The sequence below is a fragment of the Colletes latitarsis genome, chromosome 10, assembly GCF_051014445.1.
Source record: "Colletes latitarsis isolate SP2378_abdomen chromosome 10, iyColLati1, whole genome shotgun sequence".
Taxonomy (NCBI): Eukaryota; Metazoa; Arthropoda; class Insecta; order Hymenoptera; family Colletidae; genus Colletes; species Colletes latitarsis.
In genome coordinates, this window is record NC_135143.1 from 9,708,655 (window position 1) to 9,720,202 (window position 11,548).

Here is an 11,548-nt window from a genome sequence, read left to right on the forward strand (position 1 = left end):
AAAAATCGCGTATTCTCTCTCGCAATGAATCATCGTAAAAGTGTCCGCCCGTTCGGTATATTCCAACCGAGGTATTTCGTGGAACGAAAATAATGATTGCTTCGATTGAAACACAATTTACCTCCTTATCCTTTATAGACTACTTTAATAAGCATGCCGTCGAGAAATATTAGCAGTATAGAGATAGCCTTTCTACGTGCAACGAGCCTCTCTTGCACATTCAATGTACGAACACATCGAACGAATTCAAAGCGTACCGGAATATTTGTCACCGTGACAGCCGTGACTTTAAGCTCGATTCTTGGCATAGATCGACTTCGAGAGCTTTACTTAGATTAATACGGAAGTCTTCATTGCTATGAATCGTTATTACCATATTATCGATGACACTTATCAAGGCGTTGCAGTTTCCAGTCCCTCGAATAAGATTCTCCTCGCATGTCAAAGATTGTTTCTCGTCGGCACGGTAATATTTCATTCGTTAACGGGTGAGCATAATCGCGATAAACAAACGAGTATCGAAAATAATTTTGATCGCGGAACAAACATTTAAAATGAAACGGAATAGAAATAAATTCCCTTGCGTTTAATAAATTTTCGTTTTAATCGATGTAACCGCCGTTTACTCTCTCGGTGAGTGGAAGAGAACAAAATCTGGAAACGAGAAACCATTTCGTTTATCTTTCGAATTATGTGAAATGCCGTTATTGCTCGTTATTAATTAAAAGAACAAGCGCAAATTTATTCGAGGAAGCTACGCGTCGATATTGAAATATCGGTACGGGATGATATACTTCAAAGCGTGTTTTCCTTTTTTCCGATTATCCGTTCAATATCAGCGCTGACGTAAAATGTATCATCACTGTACGGAACGGAAGGAACGGTACCGCCATCACGCATCCGAAAATTAATCGGCGTGGGCGCAGCCGATAACGAATGGTGTTCCCGCCAAACGGCCAGTATATTTTACTTTGGACTCCAGTGTCTGTTATTTTGCGCGCATTCTAGCTGTCCAGCTACACGATTTACTCCCGGACTCGATCAGAAATTCTCGGCCACAGTGGATGGACAAATATCCACTGGAATCCATTAAAAAATTGCCATGTCCTGGAGAATCGTCTTTTAATTGAAATTGATCTCCGCGGCCGCAGGATATTATATCCTTCAGTCTCCCTGCACGAGATATTGGAACGTTATAGGTTATTGCATGTTTCAACACCTGGCATACTTTCTTATGACATATCGGCAGATCATTCGAGTTTTCGTTTTACCGAGCTCTTGGTACTTACGTACGTACAATATGTATACGTCACAAGTGCGTTGCGTGTATACGTATACGTATACGTATATAGAAACACGTGCGTGCACATATACATCTACACGCTATGTGTGTAATTTACAAATAAAATATTCATAATTCAAATCCTATTCGTAATTCAGTAAGCATTTTCACGTTGTATCGAACGTTGTTTGCCAGTTGATTCTAATTTATAACCTCACATTCTGAACGAAAAATGTACTTACGAGTCGCTTATATTTAACATTTCAAATAGTGCGGATCAAAGAAATACAGAATCCACGGATAAAGAGTAAGTTTCAGTTGGACGGGATCGAGTATTCATAAGGGGTAGAAATCGATAAATACTCTCCTACGTGGAGACATCCAGCTAATGGAGGTTGCGTCGTGAGAATATAGTGAGCACCACTGCAGGCACGAGTCAGGCAGGCGACAGGTGGCGGTAGTATCGAAGGTTGCGCGTCGTTTTCCGCCATCTTTAGTTGACGGATCCGAGCGAAGACAGGCCAAGAGAGCTCCGTGCGGAGAAGAGATAGGTGGAGAAGAGCTCACTTGTCGGGGGCAAAAGGGAATTTGGTGGATCGAGCGTCGCGTTAGTGAGTCATCCGTGTCCTCGTTCGAGCACGATTCACGAAATCGCCTTCGGTCGATCCTCGCGATACGGTAAGCACTGTAGAATTTTATCGTTCGCCATTACGTACGTCGACCGATAGGGGGAAAAAACTTGTCATTTCCGTGACGGCGGTGTTTACGCTGGGTGTGTCAAAGTGTTCCTTCTCTATCTCCTTTCTCTCTTCCGCCAGCGTATATCGTAGTCAATGTATCTCTTACCCGTTCTTCCGTTTTCGCTCCCCTACCGCTCTCCGCTCTCCGTCGCCCGTGGATCCTCGGAAAATGGTGATGCATTGCATTCTAGGAGGCTTTGTTGTGCCGCACGCCCACGCGCGTCCCTCTACCTTCGGAAATCGAGCATCGTTCGTGCCTCGTGTACACCTCTAGCTCTGCAATTTTCTGCCATATTCGAGTGGACGGAAGCATCCTTCGGTATCGCGTGTGTTGTTTGAAGATAAAAACGGAAGCTGCAAGAACGCTTAGAGAGAAGAATCTTTCGATCGTAGCCACATTCCGTACGGTCTCATCTTCCTTCCATTCTTCGTGATACGGTGCACTGACCCTACGCGCGTCTTGGCGTCTTCGAATCCTCTAACAAGACGAGTAACGCTTGTGAAATTTGGAACTTGATTTTTTCTCCCTGTTATCGATACGCGATTCGAACGAGGTGCACTCCAATTCGTACGATGTGTCTTATTATTCCATTCCGCCACGTTTTTACGCTACATTGATATAGAACACGATCGTGGCATTGACGATTTAATAAATTAACGACTTTCATTTGCATGCATAATCGCGACGTGTCGGCGTTAGATTTTACAGATTATTTGAACGTGTGTCAGTATTGAAAATACGAGCATATATCACAGTGTTTCTTTACCCTAGGTGTGGATAGACTCTCCCGTAGGAGCCATGAGTTATCAAATGTCTTCGAACCAGTCCAGACCGAGTAAGTACGCTTTGCGTGAACAAATATGCTAATCCTGTTAGAAATTTATGATTCTATGTGCGATTGATCTTGTAGTGTCTCATGGAAATTATCAAGGTCTGGGTGATTTGCCCATGGGTTCTGCCAAAGAACAGACCCTGATGTGGCAGCAAAATTCATACATGGGTGATTCGGGAATACATTCTGGTGCTGTCACCCAAGCGCCGTCCTTATCTGGCAAAGAGGACGACGAAATGGAGGGTGATCAGCTGATGTTCGATTTGGATCAGGGGTTTGCTCAGGGTTTCACTCAAGACCAAGTGGACGAAATGAATCAACAGTTGAGTCACACAAGATCTCAGCGTGTCCGTGCTGCCATGTTTCCAGAAACTTTGGAAGAGGGTATTGAAATACCTTCTACGCAATTTGATCCGGCTCAACCCACCGCTGTACAGAGATTGGCAGAACCAAGTCAAATGTTGAAACATGCTGTCGTCAACTTGATAAACTATCAAGATGATGCAGATCTAGCGACTCGTGCAATACCAGAATTAATTAAGTTGTTAAACGATGAGGACCAAGTTGTTGTATCTAAAGCGGCAATGGTGGTTCACCAACTTTCAAAGAAAGAGGCTTCTCGTCATGCTATCATGAACAGTTCTCAAATGGTAGCTGCATTAGTTCGTGCAATTTCAAACAGTGACGATCTTGAATCGACAAAAGCGGCAGTCGGCACGTTGCACAATTTATCTCATCACAGACAAGGTTTGCTGGCTATTTTCAAAAGCGGTGGTATACCAGCTCTTGTGAAACTTTTGAGCTCTCCGATGGAATCTGTTCTCTTTTATGCCATAACAACGCTACATAATTTACTGTTACATCAAGATGGTTCTAAAATGGCTGTACGTCTTGCCGGAGGCTTACAAAAAATGGTTAATTTGCTTCAACGAAACAATGTAAAGTTTTTAGCTATAGTAACAGATTGTCTGCAAATTCTCGCATTTGGCAATCAGGAGAGCAAGTTAATTATATTAGCTTCGCAAGGACCAATAGAACTAGTACGCATTATGCGTTCTTACGATTACGAGAAGCTATTATGGACCACTTCGAGAGTCTTGAAAGTGTTATCAGTTTGTTCTAGCAATAAACCAGCAATAGTAGAAGCAGGTGGTATGCAAGCACTTTCGATGCACCTCGGTAATCCGAGTCAGAGACTGGTCCAGAATTGTTTGTGGACACTACGAAATTTGTCAGACGCTGGCACCAAAGTCGACGGATTAGAAGGTTTACTACAGAGTCTTGTACAAGTGCTCAGCTCAACAGATGTAAATGTTGTCACTTGTGCCGCTGGTATATTATCAAATCTTACTTGCAACAACCAACGTAACAAAGTAACAGTATGTCAAGTGGGTGGTGTCGATGCCCTTGTTCGTACCATCATTTACGCGGATAGTCGAGAGGAAATCAGCGAACCAGCAGTATGCGCACTCCGCCATTTGACGTCGCGTCACGGAGAGGCAGAAACAGCACAGAATTCTATTCGTTTAAATTATGGCATTCAGGTCATAGTAAAACTTCTACATCCACCTTCACGTTGGCCGCTCGTTAAAGCTGTAATTGGATTAATTCGTAATTTGGCACTCTGTACTGCGAATCATGGTCCGCTTCGCGATCATGGAGCGATTCATCATCTCGTTAGGCTTCTGATGCGTGCTTTCCCTGAAACACAGCGGGTAAATATTAACGTCGAACATTTTTACGCACGGATATAACGAACAAAACTGTTTTCTACGATCAAATACGTTTGAAAAACGATCGATTCTTATTCAGCAGCAACGGTCATCTGTGGCAAGCACCGGAAGTCAGCAAACATCGGGCGCGTACGCGGATGGTGGTGTACGCATGGAAGAAATAGTCGAAGGTACCGTAGGAGCGCTTCATATTCTCGCGAGAGAATCGCATAATAGGGTCATCATCAGATCTCAGAACGTAATTCCGATTTTCGTACAGGTCAGTATATTCAATGCAATACTTTTATTCGTTTGTTCGTTCGTGTTAATCTGTATATACTCCTGTTTCAGTTGCTGTTTAACGAGATCGAGAATATTCAACGCGTAGCGGCCGGAGTGCTTTGCGAACTTGCTACTGACAAAGAAAGTGCTGAAATGATCGAACGAGAAGGTGCTACTGCTCCTTTGACGGAGCTGCTTCATTCTAGAAACGAGGGCGTCGCGACTTACGCAGCAGCCGTGTTATTCCGCATGAGCGAGGACAAACCGCAAGAATACAAGAAACGACTGTCCATAGAACTTACAAACTCTTTGTTCCGCGAGGATACCAATCTCTGGAACAACGCTGACTTCGGAATGCCTCCTGATTTGCAGGTACTGTAACTCGTAATATCGATGCATGCCTCGCTTATGCCGTGGCTAAATTTATTTTTTTACAAACACTTTGTAACATAGGGTATTTTTCTTTACAATTTTTTTTTTTTTTCTTTTGTTCGTTTTCGTTTTCGTCTGGCGGCATGTGCTGCTGCGATAAGAATCAGCACCTCCGTACTTGCTATTCCGTGCTAGCTTTCGAATAGATTCCAGGAATCAGGTTTGTAGAACAGCTTGCGATAAAAGTCAACGTTTAGAGCAGAATAGAAATTTCCTTCTGCGCGATCGGTTACATCGTGTTAAGTAAATTAAGCCACGAGAACATAATAGCGATAGCGGTTATATCTGATTAGTAACAACAAGTACTTGCATACGTAATCTTCCCCGCCATGTAAGTTTAGAAGTGTAAAATTAGATAGTTTGCAAAAGTGAATGTCGTTATCCATTATTCCAGTTCGCACAACTTAGTTACGTTTGATATTGATCTTTCTTCGGGAGATAAACGTGAAAGAGAAACGAAATCGGTTAGAATGTACAGACGTAGTTTTAAGGTAGTGTATTTTACTGTCGACGATAAATTTTCAAATAGGTATTAACGCTACATTTTATCATTTGTTGCGCATACGTTCATAACTATCGTTCAAATTGATGCTTCAGCTTTGACTACGTTCCACCGTTCACTTAAAAATTCCGCATACTGTATATCCGAGTCATTAACGCGTTATTCATGAGCTGAAACCGGGCCCCCAGGGTCGTGCCTAATGGAGCAATGGAACCTGTAATAAATGTACAGCGATGACTTTATTATGATCCTCAGTTTGCAACGTTACGTTATGCATGGGAATGCGTTTCGTTCCATTCGTGTTTCACCCCTTGCAGGCTGTGTAACAAAAAACGAGCGCGATAGTACTCTTAAACGCTACGAACGCGTCACGCAACGACGCGTTATTGTCATACGTATATGTATATCATACCGTCTTTGAACACTAATTTTCTACGCGACTTATCGGCGATATTGTGACGAGTATCGTCCGACCTATACTCTCTCCGGGGTGTTAATGACACGCCTACAACAGAAGATAGGTCTTGTGTTGATCTGAGCTACCTAATCTTCAGGACATGCTTGGCCCTGATCAAGGCTATGATGGTATGTATGGACAAGGACCCCCTAGTGTACACAGCAGCCACGGAGGTCGAGGGTATCAACCGCAAGGTAAGTTACGAGCGTTATCATTTCTATTCGATTATTGCTTTCGAACGATCCGTACGCTCGGTCGTAGGTGAATCTACAAATTTCTTCTCTTCGCGATTATTAATGGTTCGACCTCGTAATCTTTGATACGGCTTATGATCTGTCAAGAACCTCTGTTTCTGTCGAAAATTAAACAACCGTCTTCCTCGTTCGTGCATCGGGAACAGATTGGTATGGGTAATGCGGGTTTTATGTGCTCGTGCCTTCTGTCTTATGTTTTACCTTGTATGATACAATTTTTTAGAAACTTTTTTCGATAACCCCATCTATTTCTTAATATTATCGACGATATGAGGAAAAAGTAAGCAATGCATTTAATCCTATGTTGTTTTAACAGCAGCTTAACCGACGGACTTATATTAAAATACAGGCTATCAACAGTATCTCGCAGTAACATAGGTGACACTCAGCTCTTACGTACTGTTCTGTGCTTTGTTATTAATCGCTTAAATGTTTATTTACGCGCTTTTCGTTGTGCATACAATTTAATATTACACTCTCGTCGTAATATACACCTTCTACTGAATTTTTGTAAATATTATATGTAATGCACGTTTTGTGAATGCTTTTGTTTCTATTTAAAAAAAAAAACAAACAAACAAACAAAAACAAAAAGAACACCATACATTTATAGCGTTTTCTGTAATTTATTATTTACGTAGGTTCATGCATGGTTGTATTTGTATTTTCATTATCTTTTCTCTAATTGAACATACTTTATGGTGGAAAGAAGCATAGAAACGTATTCGTAAGTAATTAGATAAGATGCTTTCGCGTACGTATCGAGTTGAACGCGTTCCCTAACGACTTTGATCGAGTACCGATAAAGCCGCGGAGAAAGCATCGCGATTTAATGCGAAAACATCGCACGATCAAGATCACGGATATAATTTTAGTTTTTCCAGTTCGTTCTTTCTACATTGTGCATTTCATTAGATACTTATCGTGGTTATCATTTTATTCATGCATATATTGTTTCGTATCGACCTTTGTAATCGTTAAATTCTCATATCTTTCTTTATCTCTCTCTCTTTCTCTCGACGAGTTTACTTGCTTTCACGCGTCGTTATGTTTCTGGATTCAATGATACGAAGCGATCGTTTGTCGTTGATCTTTGTTTCGTTAACGAAAAGTACCCGGAACGGTTTCTTTCCTCGTCGAGAAAAAAAAAGAAAATGTCTTTCGCGAGTATTGTGCAAAGTTGTGCTCTACTGGTTGAGGAAATTTTAGCAGAGTCTCTAGAAGTGTAGTTCCTTGTCGATTGAACGTACCACGTTGAAATGGATTATGTTATCATGAATTTTCTACCGGTACAGGTTATGGGCAGATACCAGTAGATTCAATGCAAGGATTGGAAATAGGTGGAGGGTCGACATACGGCGCAATGGACACTATGGACGTAGCGCACGAGGGTGACCTGAGTTTCGATCATTTAGAAGAGCTTCCTGCACCGCCGCAAGATAACAATCAGGTTGCAGCTTGGTACGATACCGATCTCTGAAACCGTGCCAGCGCCAATTCTCGCCGGAGAAGCGGACTAGTGAGGCTCTTAAGTAATTTTAATACAGACTAGCGTCGTCGTTTTACTCTCACCCTGTATCTATCGAGATCGAAAGAATTTTGACGAATATAATCGTGGAACGGGAGGTTCCTACGCGCGAAAGAACATCACATAGAAACGCACATACACGTACACACGTACACATGCACACAGACACGTATTGCACACGGAGAGTGCGGGGCAACTTTAAAGCTTGTTTTTACGCGAATGAGACAGGGTACGGAAATCGTGTTACGCGATCACTGCAGCATCGAGAATGACTGCATTGATTCCTAGAAATATGAAATCGGTTACGCTATATACAAATATATATACATAAAAAAATATATATATAACTTACCAATGTCGTACCTTAGATATTTATATTAAAAAAAAGAAAAAAAAAGATATAGGGGGATTTGAAACTGTTTTCGCGACGGGAGGACATCGTTGGCGATGGTCAAACACACGATGAGTGTTTAAATATACGAAACGTTGACCACGACTTTATTACTGAAGCGAGCCCCAATGGATTATAAGTAAACGGTATCGATTTTATACCTTCCCTTTTTTTTTACGTATCTTACGAAATTGTTAATGCGTCGGGAGAATGATAATGTCACGTTTAAATATCATAGATCTAAGAATCAGGGTGAGAAAATGTTGAACGTGCGAATCGAACGTAACGTATTCAATGTTCGTCAGTATTTTATTTAATGCACTGATCGTATCGCGTGCATAAGCATATCCACAAAGCTTGTTCAACACGACTGTTATTCGAATGATTTTTGTTTCTTTTTTTTTCTACCGATGTAACTTCGAGTGCGTTTTCTTGAAGACGATAATCAGTTTCGCGCACGCAGACCAAGTCGAATTGATTCTGTTTATTTTAGGGACCATTCTCTTTCGCGCGTCAAACGGCGTGTATCGTTCGATTCGTGTGAATTCATCGGTTTACTCGATGAAACTCATCACCGAAATGGCAGCTGAAATTAAACGACGAATGACGAACACCGCATTACGCATTTTTTATACATACTCGTTGCATTTCATTATTGCACTTGCGTGCATCCCGTATTCGGTATAGATCCTTTGGAATTCCTTCGTCGATCTCTGTTAAGCCGGGCTGTCGTTTATTTTGTTGACGCAACGCGTGACAGCACACATTATTGGCAAGAAACCACTTTACTGAGGGATGACGTGTCCGGAATGAAAAGAGTAGAGTTCGTAGAAAATCATTTTCTCATCGCGTATAGGTGAACTGGTGAATTTTTTCATCGAGGCTTGCTTTCTCGTTGGCAGAATGTGTGTTTCTGCGTAAAATGAATCATGAATGCGCACGTTATGGCCCAATCCACATCAAAACACACGAGTTTGCGATCCCGCGATTCTCTGTAAAAGTCGCCGTGGCCGCGAAGCGAATCGCGAAATCGTCGTTCTGCTGTCTAACGAAGAAACGACGCCGATATCATCTCGTTAGAGGAATTTTTGGATAATATTCGATCGCATAGCTCTGCTCTTGCGTGCGTGCGTGCGCATACGAACGTACACGTAAAAAGATGCGGATACTCGCGAACTTTAACGAGTGTTGAATTTAGAAGACGAAAAAGAACCGATAAATGTGCAACGATCGAAACGATCGTAAGATACTTTTGTCAGAATTCTTGCGGTCGAACCGATCTATTTATACACGAGGTGATACGCAATATCAGCAATAAAGTTTTCCACGCGTCGATGAAATACGATGATCGTTTACCCGCGCGTCGCAAGTTATCACCAATATTTTTCCTGCACGGTAAAATGTCGAACGATAATTATCGCGCGTCGACCGGAGAAAATGCAATTGCCCGATACTGTCGATCGTCTGAGTAACCAATTATATCATAGATCTCCTCCGAAACTTGTGAATCTATTGAATTGCAGAGAGCGATCACCTATTTATACCGCTAACCCCGAAACGATAGTATCATTCTCGAGTATCAGTGAATTATAATCACGAATAAATATAAACGAATATCAATGAACTTTCGCATTACGTATTTTACAGGGTAGTTATACTTAATTTTTATTATTATCATTAAACGTAGTTACGCAATCGTGGCGGGGTACTAAGTATCGCACCGATGCCGAGTACGCGCCTCCGATCGCTGTCGATGTATTAGACCTAAGAGAGAAACACGTAATTCGTACACACCATGTATATGTATCGTTTAATTGTCCATACGAATAAACTGAACGATTAAGTACTCGAGCTGCACCGGAAGTTTTATTTCCATTCGTACTTTCCTTTCCGTACTGTAGGTGACGCAAGAATTAATCGTTGCTTAATTTATCTGTATTATATTTATGATATGCTTCTTGGTAAATAATTGTTAGTAGCGAATTAAACAATTAGCATCTAGAGGTAGATCTTTATTAAGAAAACGTGAAAGATATATAAATATTTAACTGATTATTCTGATACATAATGATGTGTGTAAAATTTAACACGATGAACTTGAAAAAGTGAAAGATTATTCTTTATTCTTTTAAAGAGAAATAGAGACAAATCATAAATATATGCATGATAGTAATAGCTGGAGTGTAAAACCATGTAGTTGATGTTGAATAATTCCAGCCTTAAGTACTTCCAGGCGTCAACTGATAATTTTGTTCGATAGTTTGCCAACGTGTCACATAGGCGAAAGAACGACCTAACGCGTGCACGCAGCAACTTCCAACTTATCGTTAGCACGATACGGGGTCAGAGCCTTCTTAGGATCTCAACTAACGATCGGGGGACAATTGTATGCTCGTACGAACCTGTCCAACCGTATAAGCGTGATCCAAGCGAATTTCTCGCCACGATTTCTACGGGTATTCGCGTCGAAATTGTCGATCGATGATCGAAACACCGTATACGGGGTCTAGCTGCGTAAAGAAATAGATACAACACTCGTTTCACGGAACACTTGTCCGTCGTATATGGAAATGCGTGCTAAAGGTGTAATGCACTCGGTAAAATCTTATGCGACTCGTAAACGTTTCGAGTACCGTAATGAATTAGCGTTGCTTCGCGATTTCATACGTCAAAGAAACGGAACGTCTGTCGACGAGAGATTAGAGATTAGAGAAACAGATAAGACGCGGTGAAACTTTATGTTTTTTCATTAAATGATTATTTTTCTTCCGACACGATTTACAGAAAAAAACATTTCAGATAGCAATAACAGAAAGTTAAGAAAATACGAGCCATTTCTTTTAAAAGTAATGCAAATACAAATTCTTTTCTCTCGAAGCATTCGAAGATTTGCATTTCAATCAATATGAAATCTTGGTGAATGCTAATAAACTTAATTTATATCTTGGTTCCCTTACTCGTATGCAAATTTATTGTGCAATCACTTGTATAAGCATTATACAATAATGTTTCGGTTGATTGCAAATGGTTCTATGTGTACTTGGAATCCTGTTTGACAAATAAATTTCAATCGACCAGTTTGCAGAGATATTGAAAGATGTTGACAGTATATTGTTTAAAAATAAATAGATCGTA

The 11,548-nt window shown here is 41.1% G+C and overlaps 1 protein-coding gene across 5 annotated transcripts; it reads left to right on the top strand.

Annotated features, from left to right (window-relative positions):
* Window positions 1-1,786: 1,786 nt before the first annotated feature.
* On the top strand, window positions 1,787-10,264 carry Arm (armadillo). Of its 5 annotated transcripts, XR_013080390.1 has the most exons (8): window positions 1,788-1,960; window positions 2,795-2,858; window positions 2,934-4,570; window positions 4,668-4,847; window positions 4,919-5,221; window positions 6,338-6,434; window positions 6,811-6,872; window positions 7,790-7,929. XR_013080390.1 is itself a non-coding variant. In XM_076774250.1 (7 exons), exons 2-7 carry the CDS (start codon window positions 2,822-2,824, stop codon window positions 7,972-7,974), a joined length of 2,436 nt encoding a protein of 811 aa, XP_076630365.1. In that variant the 5' UTR covers window positions 1,787-1,960; window positions 2,795-2,821; the 3' UTR covers window positions 7,975-10,264. The 5 variants fall into 5 exon arrangements, 4 of the variants coding, with proteins under 4 accessions (XP_076630365.1, XP_076630366.1, XP_076630363.1 ...); XM_076774250.1 differs by lacking the exon at window positions 6,811-6,872 and having other exon boundaries at window positions 1,787-1,960; window positions 4,671-4,847; window positions 7,790-10,264; XM_076774248.1 differs by lacking the exon at window positions 6,811-6,872 and having other exon boundaries at window positions 1,789-1,960; window positions 7,790-10,264.
* The last annotated feature ends 1,284 nt before the right edge of the window (window positions 10,265-11,548 follow it).

Excerpts from the sequence above, each read along its gene's own strand:
- Arm (XM_076774248.1), top strand. The coding sequence starts at position 2,822 with ATGAGTTATCAAATGTCTTCGAACCAGTCCAGACCGA. Across the intron at positions 2,859-2,933 it reads TTCGAACCAGTCCAGACCGA|TGTCTCATGGAAATTATCAA; the intron begins GTAAGTACGCTT and ends TTGATCTTGTAG. Across the intron at positions 4,848-4,918 it reads TAATTCCGATTTTCGTACAG|TTGCTGTTTAACGAGATCGA; the intron begins GTCAGTATATTC and ends CTCCTGTTTCAG.